This window comes from Taudactylus pleione, unplaced genomic scaffold (assembly GCF_031769625.1).
Source record: "Taudactylus pleione unplaced genomic scaffold, aTauple2 ptg000173l, whole genome shotgun sequence".
NCBI classification, from domain to species: Eukaryota; Metazoa; Chordata; class Amphibia; order Anura; family Myobatrachidae; genus Taudactylus; species Taudactylus pleione.
In genome coordinates, this window is record NW_028284575.1 from 5,720,430 (window position 1) to 5,743,295 (window position 22,866).

The 22,866-nt window shown below is 43.5% G+C and overlaps 1 protein-coding gene across 4 annotated transcripts in view; it reads left to right on the plus strand.

The window, feature by feature from the left end:
• The window catches only part of HYCC2 (hyccin PI4KA lipid kinase complex subunit 2), a 147,933-nt gene extending 131,128 nt beyond the window's left edge, over positions 1 to 16,805 (plus strand). For all 4 annotated transcript variants that reach the window (XM_088475504.1, XM_088475506.1, XM_088475507.1 and 1 more), the window contains one exon: positions 11,581 to 16,805. In XM_088475504.1, the coding sequence (XP_088331630.1) occupies positions 11,581 to 12,176 (596 nt within the window). In that variant the 3' untranslated portion in view covers positions 12,177 to 16,805. The remainder of the gene's footprint in view (positions 1 to 11,580) is intronic.
• The last annotated feature ends 6,061 nt before the right edge of the window (positions 16,806 to 22,866 follow it).

Below are 22,866 nucleotides of genomic sequence, written 5' to 3' on the forward strand. Positions count from 1 at the left end.
CCTATGTCTGTTTCCTGATCATTAGTGCAGCAGCGGCTAGTCCACATTCATGTCGTGATCCTACTAGACCCCTAGAAGAATGATTATAGGAGGGTTATGAAGCCACACGCAGAACAGGTCACACTGACTTCTTGTCCTTCATTGTAGAACATTTAGTTTCAAGACATGGATTTCACCCAAAAACATTGCAATTTTGGTACATTGTATATTTATATTATTCTCTTCAGCTCCAGTTAAAATAATTGAAATTAATTAAAGAACGACAAAAAAAAAATAATAATAATTTAGTTCAAACATCAATACCAAAGGTTCAGACTATACAGATATTATTAAAACTTTTTATGTACTTATGTATGTAAACCCGTTACGGTAGTGTGTACATCCCAAGTTTCCCCTCACACCTCTGTAGGGTGCAAGGGAAAACTTGCAATGCGGGCAGTCGAAATGATGCTATCCCAGAACGGTGAAACGCGTTGATATTGTGGAATTTATCCCCTCCCAGTTGGTCCAATTCAGTTAGGAGCGAATTTTCTTTGCATGAAATAGTAAGTGCTTATCGTACCATGTCCTGTGCAAGGCATGTGGGGCACAAGTAGTAAATAAAAATAAAACCCAGTGCATAAATGTCTTCATGTCTAGTGTTCATTCTAGCACCCTGCACCTGTCGCAACCTATACAGTTCCTTTATCCTGCCTGGCAAGTTACTCCCTGCTCTGGTGCTTCTAGCACACTCAGCGGATGCCACAAACTGCTGAGATGCACACCGGAGTGTGCTAGAAGCACCAGAGCAGAGAGCGCCACCCCAGGCAGGAAAGAGGAACTGCACGAGTGGTGACAGGTGCAGGGTACTAGAATGAGCACTTCATAGTCTTGCAAGGCGCCATGCTAAACCTTGCTCACAGCCTGTCGGAGATCTGTATTGCGGTCTATGGCTTTTCATGGTACCTGTTGCCAAGCAGAGTGAACTGCAAGCTGCATTTGTACATCTGCACACATCACTTATATATGTTTATTTTCAGTGAATAGTATTTATTCTATTATGCACCAAAATGTTAGATATTGATATTATTATTGTTTATTTAGAAAGTTCCACAAAAATCTGCAGTGTAGCTTGAAGTTCAGCATATTGCACAGATAGCCGGCAGGTAAAGTACTGAACATTTTATAAAGCATAGACGTCATGCTATGTATCAGTTATGTAGATGCATCCGAGCTGTATCTGTATGCAATTCCCGTGAGGGCTACTGAGTTGCAGAGATATCCACTCTCCAACTGTAATAGATAAAATAAATGTCATTTAGCTCTATCACTGTATTCCCTTAATGATTTGTAGTTAGATAAACAGCAATTAAATATGAAGCTGAGTCAGATTTGCTAAAAAATTCATGTTAATTGATAAAAGAAATTCATAATAAATAAAATTGCAGTATATCCTCAGTGTTTATACACTAAAATGGGAATGTTGTACTTATGTTATTGTCTCTCAGTCCACTGGGGGGCACTGCGTACAATGGAGTATAAGCTTGCAAAAACTCTAGCTCCTCCCCCTGTATTCCTCTATAAGGAATAAGGGGCCCTCCAGCTGTTGTTGAACTATGCATCCCAGCATGCCTTGCAACAGTTTTAGCATGGTCAAATAGCCAAACTGTGGCAGGGCATTCTAGGAGGTGTAGTTCTACAGTTTCTGGTGGGGGCACTTATTGCTCACCCCTACTCTGTAGGCTGTCTGTATGATTTTTAACAAACCCCTGACAGGGTTGCATAAAATTGGATTTTTATTTTTTTTTAAAAATCCAAAACGCATTTATTTGATTTCAATAATTTTTTGGGGGATTTAAATAGGATTTTTTTTATAAGTAAATGTTTTAAATTCTTAAACATTTATTTAAATAAATCAGTTTTCGAGTTTTGATAAAAAAAATTTTTAAATCCAATTTTATGCAACCCTGCCCCTGTAGGACAGCACCCGGAGTACAAAACGAGCAAGAGAGAGGAAAAAAAAAAACATTCGGTCACAAAAACAGTCCTAACGAGGATAACTGTGAAAGGAACAATGGACAACAGCACAAATGGAAACCATAAGCAATAAAGGGTATGAGCCCAGTCTCCCCCAATGGACTTTAACAGAAGTACTAAAGTTCCATTTTCTTTAGCACCCAATTGGAGAACACTGGATACAATGGGGGGCATACCTAAGCTGTCCCTAACGGAGGGTATGCTCATAAGTTAAGTCTAAAACTGGAATATGTTAGATGCAAAAATATTAAATCTCTCGAATTTTTGGCAGTTTGCCGGTCACTGCTCAAAAGAGGACCTATACCGAACATCCCACAAGGCTCCCACCAATATTTTTTGAATGTACCCTCACATTTTCAAGGGACAGACTGTCCTGTTTCAATGTAAACCTCGAAAATTACAGAAGTCATCCACCTGGATGATGGTTTGTTTTGAAGTTGGCCAACATCACTTTGGGAGCTTCTTAAAGAACCAAAAGTGAATTTCTCCCTCGCAATGTCCAGGTCTTACGGACAAGGATTCTCAATGCCCTTATATCATCCAGATCCCTTTTATTCCAGACACTTGTCCCAGTCTAAGGATACGATCACAATTTACTTATTTGTGTGGAATTTAGAGACTATGTTTGACTGAAAGGAACGTTTGGTTCTTAGGCCCATATTTCATGAAGATGAGAAAAGGAGACCTACAAGACTGGAGTCTCCAGGTTCGAAAACAGCTATGGAGATGAAGGCAGTCTTCCAGGTAAGAAACTTCAACATCACCGAATCCTTTGGTTCAACAGGAGGGTGCTGTAAGACTGTTAGTATTTTGGGGGGATGTACTAAGGCTACACACGTATCACTCCCTGAAAGTCTGCACTTCAGGATAAATCCAAGATGGCAGAGTCCTGAGCCTTCAACGAGCTGAATTTTAAACAGTCATCCTGATTGTACTGCAGAAAAGACAGCAGTAATCTGTCAACAAAAAATAGTAGCAGGAAATACCTTCACATTACACCAGGACTGATGTAGCTCGACTAAACACGGTGGTTAATTTTGGCCAAAACAGGTTTTTCAGCCTTGAGTATAAGGTATATGATTGACACTGTCAGAAGATTTAAGGATCATGGCTTCAAAGCTCATGTTCTTTACATAAGCTGAGGTCAACTCTGGTGATGACAGGGTTCTTGACTTAATAATTAGGGTCTTGGAGGCAGGCGCCATGCTTGACCCTCGTTATGTTTAGAATGTCTGTATACCAAAACCATCTCGACCACTGTGGTGCTACCAAAATCACCTGAACACCCACTTTTTTTTTCCCTAACCTTTTTTAACACTCGCAGAAGCATCAGAAAGAAGCTCCAAGAAACTGATGTGGCCTGTACCAGATACACCTGCTGATACCCTGTCCTGGAGCCGAGTAGCTCCACCAGTGGGTCCTGGAACCTTCAAACAAAATTAACGGACATCTGCATGTGAGCTAATAGGAACTTTACGAGTTCTTGTACCAAGAGGATCTTGTCCTCTGGTAAGAACACCCTCTGCTGACAAGTGCTAAACAGAAGAACCCAGGAAGATCTTCTGCTGGGCTGGGGCCATGTTGGATTTCTTGATATTAAAAATCCAACTGTGAGGTTCTACGATATGGCCTGTTTCCAGAACATGAGCCTACAGCAAGGATGGGGAGATCACTTTGGTCAGTAGATTGTCCAGGTAAGGGATGACTCCCCTGGATCTGAGACAGGTTGACCTCTTTGTGGACACCTTCGGCGCTGTGGTCAATGGCCTTTTTTCCGAAATTTAAAGTTACGGGACTGACTGGCAAATCTTGGAAGGCACTAATGTCCCTCCCTTATTAGAACACACATGTAAGTACTTTCCTTGATCTCCTTGGATACCAAATACATAGCCTGTTCCATGCTGACTTCAAGCACTCCCATCTTGAACCTGTACATGCTCAACAGACCATTAAGGAATATCAGGTTCATAATAAGTCAACAGTAAGAATCGAGTTTGTTCTAAAAGAATTAACTCAATCGCTTAGTATTTTCTTTTGTCTCAAGGATGACCTGTGGTGAAAAAGCGCCTGGGTGTAGGTCTTCAGGAAATCAACCTATGATGCCTCTCACCATGGCATCTGCAGTGGACTCAAACCACTGGTCCCAGAAAAGTGGCAATCGGGCTGCAATCACAAGAGTTCTCAGGTGGTCAGCTTGACTGTCATGCTGACTGCTTGTTAGAAGGTTAAGGAACTGGACACCTAACTGCCCATGCCTGCTTACCTTTCTGCAGTCCTCCAAGGAAAGCGGGGAACTGATCCCTTGAGGTCGTGGAGAACTGATCTCTGGAGGCCTGACTCCTGCCTTTCCTATCGGGACGATATGATCAAAACCTAGGACTCTTAGTCTAGGGACGTTGACTGGGATAAAATATATATTTTTTTACCTTTTACCAGTTTGGGACAGAACAGGATCTCCCCAGAATATGAAATGGACACCAGAGCCTTCTAAGTCTCTGGGTTCTCTTCCAAAGTACCAAGCAAGTGGGCATGATGTGCCAAGGCTGACATTTTAACCCCAGTGAGTCCAAAGTTAAAATTGAGTCAAGTGAGCCCCCTGCCATTAGCAGGATTGTTAAAACCTCTTGTTATATACCTGCTCGCAGGGAGAGAACTTCACCAGAAAAACGTTTCGGTAATAAACATACAAACAAATCAACACCAAAGTCATGCCGTCATAAGCCCATTTTCTTCATGTGCCTTATTTTAGTCGCTAGATACGTTTTTCCGACATTTTAACTTTTAAGGATGTGTTTACTGGTGCGCGGTTCTATATCCCGACTTTTCCAGATTAAAAGAAATAATTTTCAGACCGTCGCCACCTATTGGAGGGGCAGGCAAAAGACAGAGTGAATGAGCATATTTAATGCATGACAGTGATTACAGGTGCAATTGTATCATTTTTATTCACAGTCGTGCAAAATGTCTGCAGAAAAATATTGTGCAAAGTGAAAACTGAAAATTCGCTGCTAATGGAATTTCCCCCAATCTGTGCTGCTCGCTACTGATTTGCGTTGTGTAGCACACCTTTCTAGAAACCAGAGGTAACCATAATTCACATCAGTTTCCTGTTGATATTTTACATATGCCTGTCTGCCATATCTGTGATCCCCCCACAAAAACATAAAAAAAGGAAAAAAACAAAAAATGTTTACTTAGTTATCTAACACTAACCTGCTGCTTCCCCAGTCACTGTACGCTTACACCAGGGGTGTCCAAACTCTCCCAGCAATTAGGTGTTTGCTAAAGAAATAATATTTTTAATGTTTTTAGATTTCAGTTTTGCTTACTGTGATGAGGTATACAATATGCCATCTAGCAGTGTCCCCAATTCATAATATGCCACCAAGCAGTGTCCTCAATTCATAATGTGCCACCAAGCAGTGTCCTCAATTCATAAAATGCCACCCAGAAGTGTCCCCTATTCATAATATGCCACCTAGCAGTGTCCCCAATTCATTATACGCCACACTGAAGTGTCCCTAATTCATACTATGCCACCCAGCACTGTACCCAATTTGATAATATGCTACCTAGCAGTGTGCCCAATTTATAATATGCCACACAGTAGTGTCCCCAATTCATAGTATGCCACCAAGCAGTGTCCCCAATTCATAATACACCACACAGCAGTGTCCCCAATTCATAATATGCCACCTAGCAGTGTCCCCAATTCATTATACACCACACTTTAGTGTCCCTAATTCATACTACGCCACCCAGCACTGTCCCCAATTTGATAATATGCTACCTAGCAGTGTGCCCAATTTATAATATGCCACACAGTAGTGTCCCAAATTGATAATAGGCCTCATAGCAGTGTCCTTAATTCATAATATACCACACAGTAATGCCTAATTGATAATATGCAACACTAATGCTCCAATTGTTTATATGCAACACAGTAATGCCCCGACTGGTAATATGCCACTCAGAATCCCCTAAGTGGACAGGAGGTGGAGCAGAACAGTGGACTCAGCAATGACGTTGCCAAGTGACACATACCACCTCCAAACACTGGACAGAGCTGTCCAGAGTAATCTGAACCCGGTTTGGGGCCGGATTTCAGCAGGGAGTGGGCTGCAGTCGGGCGCCCCTGGCTTACACAGTTTGTCCTGGGGACCCATCCCTTTCTGTAATGTAGGATGCAGAGGACCTCAGGAATTATTTTTCCTCCATAAACTGCTGACGTGAGGGGGGTTTAAGTTGGAGGACCAATAAGAAGTTGCAGTTTCCATGATAACAGGTTCCTATTGGTCTGCTAGATCTCAATCCCCCTCCAGTACATTAGTTTTTTTTTTCCAGCTGTCTTAGTGCAATAGTAGTGTGGCAGTGCCTGCAAACACAGTGACAGAATTATACACTGCAACGTAAATGCAAAAACTCTTTGTGCATCGCTCACTTTTGAAATGAGAATTTGCAAATCCTGAAGCCCGTATATCTTCGCAGAACTGTAGCATGAAAATGTATTTGGCTGCATGTGCATGGCCCCAAAGCTTTAAAGAAAGTTTGACTCAATTTCCGCACATCCTGGACCACCGGACATTGGAGCTGCTGCTGTGTTATCTCTGGATGGTGCATTCAAGCTCTCATTTACCTATAGTATCATCCATTGGTTTTCCAAGTAGAAGATGCCTATTTCTCGGTGCCTGGGACACAGTCGCTCACAGACTAAGTGGATTTGGACTCCAGTGACCCGCCCCAGTAATAAAATACACATGGCTTATTATACTTTTGTTTCATGTGTATACACTATGTAGACAAAAGTGATTGGAAACTGACCGTAAATAGATCAACGAGATTTTATTGACATCAGTACTTTGCAGTAATCACTGCACGTGGTGGACCTACAGACGCCCTTCTTGGCAAACTGTCCGCAAGTTCCTGGACAGCAGCATGCGGTATGTGTTGCCATTCTCCCTTATGTACAGTGACCAACTGTGACACTGAAGGAGGTCGAGTCGGCCTAGAATGCACCCGTCGCTCCAATTCGTCCCAGAGGTTCTCAATGGGTTTAAGATCTGGACTCTGAGCTGGCCAGTACATCCGAGTTACCGAATGTTCTGTATACCAGTCCAGCGTCACCCTGGAAACATGACAGGTGTCATTGTCGTCCTGATAAAACACTTTCATAGTTTACATAGAACTGCATGTGCCTGGGCCTCCCTACCAAGTGTTCCTGTCCATTAGTGGCTATTTGAATCTCGTGTGCAATGGTATGCATTTTGCTTGCACAAGGGGTGTCCAATCACTTTTGTCTACGTAGTGTAGAACCATGTTTTCTATCAGTGTGATGGATGCCAGTAGAATTCTGTATTTAATGCTGGGTGGAGATTGAACCCTTAAATGCAATTGATTACTAACTGGATCCCATATAATACCCTCTTACAAAAATGATATTCTGGAATTTTTAAGTCATACTTAAGAATTTTTTTTCTTTTCTTTTTTTCTGTCTACAGTACAGGTATTTCATGTATACATGTATGTCACGTTTATTAGTTGTGTTATGTCTTCACTCTTTCTCTAATCGTACAGTCTAAGGTAAAACGCCAGGACTGTACAGTGCAAGTTAAGGGGCTACTTTCCACAACAAAGTGTACAGATGTATCCTCACCAGTCTCTGCTGCAGTCGTACTGAATAGCCCCTCTCTGTGCGCCTGGTCCCATGAGAACGCTACTAGCGCCAGGCGTCTTTTTTGCTACAAATGTGTCTATGGGGTCTATTTACTAAGCAGTGTTAGGAGACAGAGTGAAAAGTGATAAGGTGCCAGCCAATCAGCTCCCAACTGTCATTTTTCAAACACAGCCTGTGAGATGGCAGTTAGGAGCTGATTGGCTGGCAGCTTATCACTTTTCACTACTTAGTAAATAGATGCCTAAGTCACAATGCGATTTGACCAGGATGCACCCGGAGACTGTTCTGATTAATTTGATATGTGACACTTGTATATCTGTGTGCGACTTCAGCACGCGAAGGGCTACGATACAGCGTCCGCATTTTTTTTCCACACCAAGTTCCGTTTTCATCCTCGGTTGCACACAGATACAAGTGTCACTTATCAAATTAATCAACTCCTGGTGTACCCATGTCACATGGCATTGCGACAAAAAAAAAAAGATGCCCGTCTCCTGCCGGGCATATCACGCTGCATGTCGTATTAAGGCTAGAAGAGTAAGGACACATCTGGGTAAAGACCATTACAGTACAATCTACTCTGTACAAAATAAATATTTCTAATAGATTTATTCCAAAAGATGGCCAACGTATATATTCACCAATACCACTAGATCATGAAGACTCTGCATTGAATGCCCCGATGGCTATATAACATAATTGTACAGTACATACTATGGACCAAATGTTGGCATCGAGTCTTCCCTAGGTTCTATTGGGGCAATAATTTAAAAGGCAAAACTAATCTGCTTTTGCCTTTTTAAATGATTACCGTCTATAAAACATCGGGCAGAATCCCCGGGACCTCCCCACTGCCTGCAAGTCGCAGCTATTACGTTTACCCCCCATTGCTTAAAGCTATAATCAATATGACCTCACCTTTACATGGGAGATTTTAATGGAGGAAACCATGTTTGAATGGATAGTTTGTGCCGTTGATGGGAAACAAGTATCGTTACATCCTGTGTACTGTAAATAACAGCACTTTGTTGTGTTACATCCTGTATACTGTAAATAACCGCACTTTGTTTTTTCAAACTCGAGCGGAGATCTTATTGCTGCCTAATTTCTGCACCGTAAATACATTGCCCTGATTGAAAATGAATGATCTGTTGCAGCCGTTCTCGATCTACTCCCGACAAAAACTTAGCCCGACTCTTTAGATGACTGCATGATGTGACTTCTTAATCATGTCTGTTTGATAGTCTTCAAATGGGGCCCATACATCTTCGTGGCTATGTGGGCAATAACCCGTTCTGCTGGGGTCGGGGAGGTCGGCGAAATCTAACATGTTGGACAATCTCGATTTCCCAACTCGGACCCAAAAATGGTCAGTATGGGCGAGTCGAGAATTTTTAACATGTTGAATTTCCCTGATGGATCACCGATCATTGATGCCAGCGGTTTTGTTCGGCGTCAGCAGAACGGGAAAACCGGACCGTAGATGTATGGCCCACATAAGGCATCTCCTCCAGTCACAGAACCTCCTCCATGTTTAAATATTGGAGTTGAGGTGGTAGGAGGGAATTCAGCAATCTTGGTTAATCTACATATAATGTCTGGAACGTAGAGTTGATAAGTAGCACTGCACGCAACGGCCCTTTGCGAATGACAGAATTGGTCTTTGCTGCCGGAGAACCATTTAGACCCATAGAGCCTGCAGTCCTCTCCGTTTTCAGAACCCCTCTTGCATGTCTGATGATTAGTTGCTGAATGTGCATGGGATCAGCATGAATGCGTCTGGCTGTGTGCCCAGCCGTCTGCTCTTACTGCCCAATGCTGCTGCTTCCCTCGGACAAGCACCTTCCTTAAAGACACGATGGCCTCGATAGGGCATTATCAGGTAGGTGCAGCTTCTGCCCAGTTGTGCATAATGTACAGAAAGGAAAATATGCTGCATGCAGTCTGAATTTCGGTTAAAGCAGCATTTTCTCTACTCATCGGCCCAAATGCCACAGATGAGCGCATACTCCATCTTTTTTTTTTTTCAGATTTCCAAAGCATTCATTGGTATAATTCAATCAAATTTTCCTTTTGCATTCTCATTCTCTTCTATTTTTTTCTTTTATTAGAAATACAAAGTTTCATAGATTTGTTCCAGGGGGTACAGTATCCTCCAAAGATGTTGTGTTCTAATGGTGATAATTGTATGGAGACTTACTTGGATATTTCACTACATCTAAGCAGTGTTTATATTTGTACAATAAGCCTCTAGGTTTTGGGGGTTTTTTTCACTTGGCCACCCTGTAAGCGTTCTTCCGTCATAAAATGCCAAAACGAAAATGTTGCAGATCAGCAAGGAGAAAGTCCGACTTGATCTGAATGTGCCGATAAACACAGGAGGCTGAATGTCACAATGTGTCTGCAGTAAATGGGATTTCAGCCATCACCGAGGTGCAGTCAGTAGAGTGGGTTTCACCAAGATTCCCACGGACGGGAAGGTCGTTGCGAAACTCTCGACAAAAACTTAGCCCGACTCTTTAGATGACTGCATGATGTGACTTATTAATCTTGTCTGTTTTATAGTCTTTAAATGGTACCCATACATCTAGCAGCTTTTGGGGCAATAACCCGTTCTGCTGGGGTCGGAGAAATCTAACATGTTGGACAATCTCGATTTCCCGATTCTGACCCAAAAATGGTCAGAATAGGCGAGTCGAGAATTTTTAACATGTTGAGTTTCCCTGATGGATCACCGATCATTGATGCCAGCGGTTTTGTTCGGCGTCAGCAGAACGGGAAACCCGGACCGTAGATGTATGGCCCACATAAGGCATCTCCTCCCGTCACAGAACCTCCTCCATGTTTAAATATTGGAGTTGAGGTAGTAGTAGGGAATTCAATTCTGAGCGATGTGCCACCAGACATTACAGCGATGTCCAGGCTGCACGTTATGTTTAATACAGTCGGCAATCTTGGTTAATTATCTTGGTCACCTCAATGGGGTGTGAGAACAAGTGACCGAAGATATTGGTAGAGGAGAGCCTACACCCAACCATTCAGGGGACACAGCCCCCCCTCCCTTCTCCCAACAATAGGCAATAGTGGCACCACTGATTATTCAGTGTGTCTGTTTGCTTTGAGCCTCGTTTTGACTTTTCATAATGAAAGAACACTTGCAAGATGGTAACTGGGCGGTAATGTTTTGAATTCTTTATGGCCATGGCATACTGGGAGCCAGTGAGCGGCGAGGTGTCAGTGAAACCTCACGCACTAAAGCTATGTGGGTCACCAGGCAGGAAATTCAAACTCGTTCTTCAAGTGAAGGTTTTCGCCCCATAAGTACCCGCAATTAGCGCAACCCCACCTCACGGCTCCCACTTATATGAATCTCCCCCACAGCTTAATCTCTGGGGGATATTTAAATGTTTTGGCGGTCTGATACTGAGTCGCCCTGCTGTAACCAGTTTTACTATTCCGGATTGGTATATTGATGACGTTTATAATATGACTGAGGAGTGAGTATTCTTTTAAGTATACTAGAAACAAACAAAGAAGGCTTTATTACGTATAGTTTGCGTTCACATAGTCTGTGCTGCATTTGTATATCATGTCTAAGGTTCATTGTAGTTTTTTTTTTACACCTAGGCCACATTGTAACTATTACAACCAGCTGAATGAATTTCGAGCAATGCCAAACAAATTCAAAAGTCTAATGTGAATAAAGCTCAACTGTATTAGAATTCTATAAGTAAGGTGATAAAGATAAGTTGGAGACCAAAAGCTGAACTATAATGCAAACAAATTTTCATTTGAGCAAGATTTTTTCATGTTAATTTGAACTATTATGTGCAGATTACAAGAGTAGATTAGGTACGAATAACATCAATAACGTTGTACTTGTATTTTAGGACCTGAAGGCACTGTGACTGGAGAGGACTCAATAAACTTTAATGACGCGGATGAAGGCTTCTCGTCGGGGGCCTCTGTTAGCAGTCAGCCCGTGGGAGCCAAACCGCCTTCGTCTGCGTCTCAGCGGAGCGGTTCCAGAAAAGGAGGCAGCGTGCGGTCTATCAAAGAGAAAGACCTACCCAGTCCGTCCAAACCTAGTGAGAGCCCGGATGTCACACCTAGGAGACAGCCCCTCCCCGCAACTCCAGATCCTACACTTGAAGCGATAGAGCTATCACCTATGAAGAAGCACCTGAGCCTTCCGGCGGGCCACGTGGTGTCTAAAGCGAATAGTTTAAGTCTCCTCCGAACCTCCAGCACTTCGTCCACTAAATCCTTTGACTATGTAAACGGCAGCCAAGCTGCCGGTAGTGGTGGGGTAGGTGGAGTCGCCAATCTTTCCGCTTGCAACACCAACCGGTTTTCAACGATAAGCTTGCAAGAGGACCGATTAGGCCATGCCGGAGAAGGCAAAGACCAACTGTCTGTCGGTGCCCCTTTGACCAAACAGTCCCGATCCCCAAGTTTCAATATGCAGTTAATCTCCCAAGTGTAGGCTCCCCCCTCCCATCGTAGAACCAGTGAAACTTTGCACAGGAACAAACAATTATCATATTTCCAATAAGTTTGCCATTCTCCTGATTTGCCCCGAATAGAGTTCTGTACATTATAGCTAGAGCAATACAAACGTCTGCTCCCAACCTGGTTCTATATATATATATATATATATATATATATGTAAAACCTTTCTCATTTCTTCCCCATGTTTTTTTTTTATTTAATTTGGGTGATGTGCAATTTAGGAGCTGTCAGTCCCATTTCATCACTGTGAGTCCACAATGAATCTCTTTTTCAGGAGGATGAAGATTTGGGGAATGCATTTGCTATGCGACCACTTTTCTTCAACCAGAAATTGACGTGGAAGATTAGGAAGGTCACTTGTTAGTGCAATTTATTTATCCATAAAGAACGTTCCATCTATTGGTTTATTGCACCATTGGACAATCCCCCGTACGTTATGCTTCTGTGTCTGAACTTCATTGGCAGAGACAATGACCGGACTGCATTTTAGGATCTGTAGACTCGTTTTTTTTTTTTTTTTTATTATTATTATTATTATTATTATTTGGGGCTGCAAATCTCTTCACAGTTTCCATAACCCAAAATACGTGTCTTCCCTTCTCCGCCCCCCATGTGTGGGGTTTATTACACCCAAAACTGGAGAGAATAATCGTTTAAAAAACAAAAACATCCTACTGGGTGTCTTTCCAGGATAATCCTATTTCCTACCGGTTCACGCTTGCAGTTGGATGTCAAGTTCAATGTCGGGTAAATGGAGGACTCTGTAGGTTGCCTCTCCTCGTATTCCGCCGAAGAGTCCTTCTCCGCTGCTCCCCTCTCTTCCTTCTCCCCAGTGACTTAAGATCTCAAACCCTCGTCAGTCCAGCTGGGCCGGTCACTTCAGGGAGTGTCACACAGCTTGCTGGAATTGCTGTTGTACAAAATGAAAACCGTGTGTGTGTTTTTTCGTTCTTCTTTGTGATTTTCTTAACCACACTGCCTTCGTCATGGTAATGCGTTTTGTAAGTTGTTATAACGTCCCTAATCTTACCTGGGTCTGGAAGGGTGAAGGGGGGCAGTGGGTGTGCTGATTATTGCTGTTGTACTCCCACAACCTCAAAAAAAAAAAAACCCCACTAAAGCAAGCTTAGATGTTTTAGTTCCCCTTCTGCTGATCTAGGTGTGAATGTATTGGGATGTTACATAGCAACGTTAGGAAACACAGCACTATCTGTGAGTATTCTGTGTGGTTAATAATATTATGTCTATATCCGGTAGCTCAGTTTTATAGGAACCGGCAATACTAGCTTGCTTGTGCCCCTTTACGGGGACGCTGTCCTGGAGCCAGCCCGCCATCTCCTGCCAAGCTCTTGACAGCGGCAGATGTTTGGCAGGTTACTGGCAGTTCCTTCGGGTAATGTGGTTTATTGCTCTACCCTGTATAAGTAATTAATAGGTTACCAACGCAGCTTACCCGTACTTTATAGTTGCTGTAAATGTCCTTCTTTTTCGTATTTGGGCGTCTTGTTAGAAGAGACTCTGAATTTCTGTTCTCCGCTGTCTTGAAAGAACAGACTGACGACCGCCCAGCTTGCAGCCCTCAAGTCAGATGAAGCTTGGAAGGATAAGTACTGTAGCTGCTAATTGGCTTCCCCTGAATTCAATTCAGGCTGGAGGCCACAATACTGTATCAACAAGTGGATGTAATGGTGGCTGTAAGCCCCTGTATACTGGGCTGCTGCTATGGACCTGGCAATAACAATAACGAGAAAACAAATGAATATACTGTGCTTTTAGCTGTAGACGTCTGATGCAATGATCGGCTCATTTTGAAGTGTGTTTTTTTTTCTTTTCGTGTTGTTTCAGTGAAGCGTCTGGTGCACCCTCTATGTACAGTCTGTGCTGCCAGTTTGTAGGAAGTGTTTTTGGTTTTTTACTGTTCTTCACAGGTTTAGTTTGTGAGTCCATATGTTTTAGGCTTAACTCTGTCCTAGTGAGTCCTTCCTGTGACGGCTCACAGACTTTGTATCATTTAAATGGGTTTTCCACTTTAAAATCACCCCCTGTGACACCCACTGTTCTCTGTATATAGCAGGATCCTGTCCAGGGGCGTATCTATAATGGGTGCAGAGTGTGCGGGGAACACGGGCCCCTGGGTCCAGGGGGGCCCCGCACCGCACACCCTGCACCCATAATATTACTTACCTCTTCGGAGTCCCACATTGGCGCTGGCGTCCGGCGCTGTAAAACGACTGGAAAATGGCCGTGGCGGCCATTTTCTCGTCGTTTGCACAGTACAGGGAAAATGGCCGCCGCGGCCATTTTCCCGCTGACCAGTGCATACACTATAGACTCTCTGGGCACACTCTTGTCCCCAGAGTCTATAACTCCGGCGCTGGCAGCACACAGCTCAGTGCGCTACCAGGCGGCGAGGAGGGGGCCCGTGTCGGAGACTGCACATGGGCCCCCTCCTCTCTAGAAACGCCCCTGATCCTGTCACTCGCCTAAAGCCAGTGGCATGTCTATGTTGGGTGCAGGGTGTGCAGTGCACACCGCCCCCAGTGTCACACGTCTTGTGCACAAAATAGATCCCACTAGAAGTGCTTAGCAGCAGGTCCTCACGCTACGCTACCAAATGCCAGCGGCCATCTTTTAGATGATGATGGAGCCAGTCCAGGAGATCCAAAAACCCTTCACAGTCCACTGCGCAAGCATCATCTCTCTACAATATAACCCGAAAGATGGCTGTGAGCAGCAGGTATATGGGGTCTGTTCTGTACGGGGTGGGAGGCATGACTTTGCCTCTGTATACAGCCAGATCTCTGCCTGTAGCGGCCCTTAGCCTTACCCATAATAGGGTGATCCGATACAGCAGCACCGAGGCATAGTTCCCCCAGCTAAGTCCCAGGACCCAGCTAAATAAAACAAATTATGGGGGGTTCCAGTGATACCACTATTGGAAAGTCATTTAGTCAAAATCATTTTTAAAGTGGGAAATCCTTTTTTAAATGGCATTTCTGCCTCACAGCAGGAAGGACAGTAATACGTGCGGTTTGGTTGAGCTGCAATAGCCTGGACTAAAGAACCATTTAGAAATCTATCCATTATTTAAATACCATTTCTGTAAAATAAGCAAAACCTAAACAGTATATTTTTCTAAGTATAATTACAAACGATGGCACCCTTAAATTATAATGCATTAAATGAATATGTGCTGTAACGGAGCAGATACAGGTGCGGCGTTCTTTACTGAACAGTAGTTTTAGAAATGTGATAATGCCGAAATTGCTGATATATGTTGCTGATTTCCTGTAACGGTGCGATCTGAGCCCCCCTGAGCGAGCTCCGAGGTTCCCCAGACACGGTCAATGATTGTACTGTAACTTGCAAGGAAACGCTAGGTACTGAGGATGGCGCGTGCTCTGCGAGATTCAGGAATATTTCCATCCCCGCCCCAAAGCGACTATACACAAGTTCCATGCATACAGATTTTTTGCCATTAAATGGCGTATATATGTCCATTCATATGAATACTGTGACAATGTGGCCCTGCATCCAGTTATTTTTATATCAGCGTAGATCGAAAATATTTTTGAAATACAGATAGAGATTTGTGTATTAAAATGGCGGGTCATACAGGCTGAGGCGCAGCCTGACAAGCGCAGTACTGACGGCACATGACAGTTCACTGTGGTTACATGGATTACTCAGAAACCTCATGAATGGATGAGATTGCAACCAGTGTGCTCGGAGTGTGGTGCCGGTGTGCAATCCCTGGCTGCTGGGTCTGAGCAAGGGAGGATTCTGGGTGATGTTGCGGCAGCAGTTTTTCTAATATGTTGCTCAATATTTGGATCCTTATTTGGAGTCATTTTTGATCTTGCCACTTTTCATAGCTAAAGCCGTAAACCCCTAGGGGATGTAGTCAGCATCCCAGGGGGGGCGGGATGCCGACTGGGGAAATACCGGTGTCGAAATCCCGACAGCGTCAGGATAAAGGCACCAGAATCCTGACTGCTGGCATCCCGAAGGGAAGTATAGAGCGTTAGGGGGAGGGTTAGGTTTAGGGTGCGGGGAGGTTAGGGGTAAGGGTTAGACTTACCTTCTGTCCTTATGGGTGTCGGTATTCTGACCAGCGGCATCCCGACCGCCGGGATCTCATACCCAACCCCCACCCCTAGGTGACCAATGGTTGACAGGATTACTAAACTTGGCTGTAGAGATACGGAACACCTTCACAGAGCCGCAGGGCTTTCCTAGTGGGAGAAACGCAATACATGGATTATCGTGCTGGTTTTCTCCAGACTTTAGTACACTTACATTACTTGCCGTAGTTTCTTACATCTCTTTTTTTTTTCGAGTTATGTATATAGAAATTTCATCGCTAAAGATCCAGCCCAAAAGGTTTTTCTTACATTTTTTTTTCTCTTTTCGTTGTTTTTAAATTTCAGCAGAATATCGCCTACCATTAGTTTAAGAAGTCTTGATGGCAATCATTTAGTGTCTATAGATTTAAAGCATAGGGCACTTTGCATCCAAAAGTCACAATGCTGGAAAAAAAAACTATATATATATATATATATATATATATATATATATATATATATGTATATATATATATATAATCAACCAAATGCAATTCGGTTTCTAGTACACCAAAAGATCAAGTAAGAAATCATCTGGCATTTCTGTCAACGGGCAAAAGATTTCTTACTCTTTTATTTGATCTTCTAACCCGCAGGCTACCGATGTGTATTTGGTTGTATATTTGTATGCTATGCACCCGCCTATTGAGTTGATGGATGTATGTATGTGCAGTCTTTATGATAAATATAATATATATATTATATTTATTATATTTCCCCTGGGTTTACGGTTCTTAATTTATTCCCATCATATAGGGTATTTTAAGTAGAGCAATATCGTTGTGTAACAAGCCGTGTGAAATGGATTAGCATTTTGCACTTGTATTAAAGAGTTGTGCCCTTTTATTTATGTGGGGGGGGCTTATTTCCCTGCTCTTCAGCCATGTATTTATATGTGACTAGACAAGAGTTGTTTCTTTTTGTGGTCTCGGTATAATATAGGTCTGCGGTGGGCATGTCATGAAGTTATACCCAGGGTGTAACTTTGTGTTGTGTGGTTTCCGGTGATGACTAAAGTAGACAGCTCTGTGATTTCCAACCAAGTCTTTATATCATCAGGGCAGGGTGGTGCCAACAACAGAAAGAAATGTAAGTAGGGCAAGGTTTAGGTTGTTATCTGCGGAATCGGCTTTTCCTGGTATGTTTAAGATATCCGCTCAACTAATTGAGAAGATATTGCAGGAATGCTGATGTTAGTGATCACTATAGCGCATACAAATGTTGCTTTCTATAAAAGATATTCGTGATCTCATTAAATATAACCCTAAGAGTTCCAGGAATGTATAAGTGCAGGTATCTGATTTGAATCTGTGCTGGCAGAAACAGGATTTTATAGTAACTGCTGGATTAATTCACAGTAGATTTACTTTGACATTGGCTCTAGTAGTGATAGACTTAGCATGGCCAAGGTGAACCATGCCTTGCTGCTTACCTTGGAGGGCTTACCCTGAAGCGTAGGATGGCTACTTATAGAGAACAAGTCCTATTTAATATGAGGCTACATACAATGTCACACTTCTCACGTTCTGTTTTGGCACAGGAGCTTGCACTTTACTTGCACGTCCACCTGTGAATGTTCCACAATGCTTCTCCCCCCACCACACTCGATCATATTTTGAAGCAGCAAGACACTAGAGCAGAGGTTCCCAAACGCAGTTCTCAAGGCTCCCCAACCGTTCAGGTTTTAGAGATATTCAATGTTGAGCACAGGTGACATAATTAGTACATCGGTCAATTTGATATAACTACCTGTGCTCAACCATGGATATCTCTACAACTGAACTGTTGGGGAGCCTGGAGGACCGCGTTTGGGAACCTCTGCTTTAGAGCGCAAACCTGTTGATCCTGGTGGACTTCAGTAGAGTGCTCACATATGAGAAGGATCTGTGATCTCGGGACTTAGAATTATGACAGTTGCTATACCATCCTCCCCATCCCATCCTTTAACTTTAATCATTTGTGCGATGAATGAGTAGCTTTGGAAATGCGTTAATCTTAGTGTGTTACAGACAATGCATGGTTTCCTATGCAGAAACGTTGTTATGAGATTTAAGTTTCCGCATTGACTTGGCAATACTCCTATTTGCAATGTTGTCTCTACAAATAAACATTTATCCCAATCAAATACACCCAGGTTGCTATTGTTATGTGAGATCACCAAGCAATAGTGAGTGACTCGGCTGACTTGTGTACATTATATAAACAGTTTTCTTTTCTGGGGCTAGGGAAATGCAACTTCTGATACTGGGCCTGTATTTTAGTTAACAAATTTTTATTTTTAACTTTTTTTTTTTTTTACTTTCTGTTTTAAATGTATTTGTGTGTTTATATGTCTTAGAAACTCAGGGTTGGATCTTTCGGTATTTTATTTTGGTTACACGCAGCAAAATATTTAAACTATTTACTCAATTTACCATATCAATTTACAAAAAAAAAAAAAACAATGGAATTGTTGTAACTTGATCATTGGTAATGTGAAGTCACTATACAGTGAAACGCGTTGTTGCAGTACCTTTTATCTGTGGATCTAATAAGCTCAAAGACATTGGTACCCAAACGTTATGTCTAAGCTCAGGCAAGTTATTGCTGTCCCCTAGAGCCAGAATAGATTTCCAGAAACTTACCAAAGTCTCAGCCCCCAAATGGTGACCTTAACCACAAGTCTGCACTTAACTTATTAAAACAATGCATTTTATTTGCATTATTGGAGACATTTATGCACACATTTTTGCTAACATGCAAGGTTATGTATTTATTTTCTAGATACAGGGCCGGCCCTTTGCCACGAGACATGGCAGACTAAGGTAATGTTTTTGGAGTTGCAAAGAATTCCCCATTACTGCTTGTTTTTACATGAACATGTGGTGATTTCTGATCGCATTTGTGATCGAGAAGGAATCAGGTGTAGCAAGTAACAGTTGAATTATTTTGAGGTCACTTTTTTGTAAATGGCTCGAAGACCAGTCCAAGCCACGTAACGAGGAAAAGTGGCCAATGTTTCTCTATCCGATGGCGGAAGCAGGCTTGAAACTTTCTATTGTGCTATGTACTGCCCACAAGACAGTACATGGTTTAGGTGGAGGATCCCTATTAAAGTTGTTTGTTATTGTGGAAGATAAAGTCCAACAGTAACTGAATGAATTATCCCAACGCTGACGCGTTTCGTGGGGTAAATGCTTATTGTGTTTATGCAGCAGTTAAGACAAACACCTGGTAAAATTTACCAATGACAATAAAAGCTCTTCTACCAAAGAGTTTCTGTAATAGCTTATTTACAATATTACCAGTTCTCCCTGTAAATAAACTTTTTTTTTTTATTTAAGCTTTTACTCAGAAATCTGTTTTTTGCTGGTGAGCTGGTGCTCCTTACTCCCCGCAGGCATTCCTTAGCATGCTAGTATAAATCCCAGCGATTACGGATAAGGTGATAAGATGAGGACTGCTGCTTTCTGTATGTATGAAGGTTATGATGTCCTGCTATGTCCTGACCCGCTGGCCTGGATTTGGTGGCATTTATTCCTGCACATCGGGACCACTGTATTTTTGTAATCTCTGTTGAGTGCAGAAGGAAACCAGACCCGTTGAATATGACATTATCGGTGCATGTCGGACATATTTATAACTGTCTTAATGGAAGCTGGTAATTGCTGTTCACTGTTGTTGAAATGTGAAATCTTAGTTGCTGTTGACAAAATGTAAATATCTGTCAGAGAATAAAACAAATATTTTAATTCACTGTAAATAGAGATGTACAAATTTCTGAACCCTTCAGATTATCTATACTATGTTAAATAAATATTGTACCGTTTCTGGCTGCAAGAGCTTGTCGTTTGTGATTTCATTTCACGGGGGGGGGGTGCATTCAGTGGTATCGCATGGGCTCGCCTCTCGCAGGGGTTTCCCGGAGCTACGACGGGGAAGTTCTGAACTGATTTATCATCATCATGATCGGTTGGTGAAGAGCGATTACCCTACAGCTTTCTTACTTTGTGTTGTGTGCAGGAAAGTACGAGGCCAAATAATATCTGGGGTGTTTTATCTTTGGCTAAAGACCTCTGTGGACACGGATGCCAGGAATGGTCGTTAATGGATCCTCCTACCTCCCTTGTTGTAAATATATAGGGGGGCAATTCGATTAAATGCAACGTAGGGTTGCCATTGGAACGTCGCATGAATACCAGCAATGGCACTTACATTGTCCCCACATCAGACATTTTACCTCGCAACGTGCGCAGGAAAATGCACAATGTCAGGCTACCATATGTATGGATAATGTTGGCAATGCCCGTACCTCACGCCGGAACATGTGGTCTTACATCGCATGTAGTTACATTTCCCCAATATACAGTAAGGGCATATCAAAGGGCTGTGTTAAATTTTATATTTTACCACAAGTAAACTTAAAACGCACATCGCGGTCGAATTTAACGCATTTGCGCTAACGCACCACACGCTGTTCAGTGGGAAAGCGCCTTGAACCACAGAAAAATGTCAAATATGATTGGATAAGTATTTAAGGTTCTTAAAAGGTGTCAAATGGCTGATTATTAACTTTTTTATTAACAGGAAAAAAAATTCTAGAAAACAAGTATTGTTCACCTAATTACAGCCTTGGGGTACAGAAAAGTGTATCTATGCTATTTTTAACTGTTTTTAAGCAAGTTTCAAAAATATTTGGAAAACACAGTTTGCAACTCCCATCTGCAAGTTCAAAAATGTATTTCCCTTCAATACAATGCCCCAAAAACACATCTCCCGTCTTTAAACTCCTTTTTGTGCTTTTTACAGAACATCACAAGAAAAATTACTTGTAATTATTGGCCATACTAGGTTATTTAAATACCTCCAAGTGCATGATTATTCATTGGGAGGGGTGTGCCAGAGGTCCTGCACTCAGGGGATGATTATTCATTGGGAGGGGTGTGCCAGAGGTCCTGCACTCAGGGGATGATTATTCATTGGGAGGGGTGTGCCAGAGGTCCTGCACTCAGGGGATGATTATTCATTGGGAGGGGTGTGCCAGAGGTCCTGCACTCAGGGCCTGATAATTCATTGGGAGGGGTGTGCCAGAGGTTCTGCACTCGGGGCCTGATTATTCATTGGGAGGGGTGTGCCAGAGGTTCTGCACTCGGGGCCTGATTATTCATTGGGAGGGGTGTGCCAGAGGTTCTGCACTCGGCATGATTATTCATTGGGAGGGGTGTGCCAGAGGTCCTGCACTCAGGGCCTGATTACTCATTGGGAGGGGGAGTGCCAGAGGTTCTGCACTCAGGGCCTGATTATTCATTGGGAGGGGTATGCGTGCCAGAGGTTCTGCACTCAGGGCTTGATTATTCTTTGGGAGGGGTGTGCCAGAGTTTCTGCACTCAGGGCATGATAATTCATTGGGAGGGGTGTGCCAGAGGTTCTGCACTCAGGGCATGATAATTCATTGGGAGGGGTGTGCCAGAGGTCCTGCACTCAGGGCCTGATTATTCATTGGGAGGGGTGTGTCAGAGGTCCTGCACTCAGAGCCTGATTACTCATTGGGAGGGGGAGTGCCAGGGGTTCTGCACTCAGGGCCTGATTATTCATTGGGAGGGGGAGTGCCAGAGGTCCTGCACTCAGGGCCTGATTACTCATTGGGAGGGGTGTGCCAGAGGTCCTGCACTCAGGGCCTGATTATTCATTGGGAGGGGTGTGCCAGAGGTTCTGCACTCGGGGCCTGATCATTCATTGGGTGGGGTGTGCCAGAGGTTCTGCACTCAGGGCCTGATCATTTTTTTGGAGGGGTGTGCCAGAGGTCCTGCACTCAGGGGATGATTATTCATTGGGAGGGGTGTGCCAGAGGTCCTGCACTCAGGGCCTGATCATTCTTTGGGAGGGGTGTGCCAGAGGTCCTGCACTCAGGGGATGATTATTCATTGGGAGGGGTGTGCCAGAGGTCCTGCACTCAGGGCCTGATTATTCATTGGGAGGGGTGTGCCAGAGGTTCTGCACTCGGGGCCTGATTATTCATTGGGAGGGGTGTGCCAGAGGTTCTGCACTCAGGGCTTGATTATTCTTTGGGAGGGGTGTGCCAGAGGTCCTGCACTCAGGGCCTGATTATTCATTGGGAGGGGTGTGCCAGAGGTCCTGCACTCGGGGCCTGATCATTCATTGGGTGGGGTGTGCCAGAGGTCCTGCACTCGGGATGATTATTCATTGGGAGGGGTGTGCCAGAGGTCCTGCACTCGGGGCCTGATCATTCATTGGGTGGGGTGTGCCAGAGGTCCTGCACTCGGGATGATTATTCATTGGGAGGGGTGTGCCAGAGGTCCTGCACTCAGGGCCTGATCATTCATTGGGAGGGGGAGTGCCAGGGGTTCTGCACTCAGGGCCTGATTATTCATTGGGAGGGGGAGTGACAGAGGTCCTGCACTCGGGGCCTGATTACTCATTGGGAGGGGTGTGCCAGAGGTTCTGCACTCGGGGCCTGATCATTCATTGGGTGGGGTGTGCCAGAGGTCCTGCACTCGGGATGATTATTCATTGGGAGGGGTGTGCCAGAGGTCCTGCACT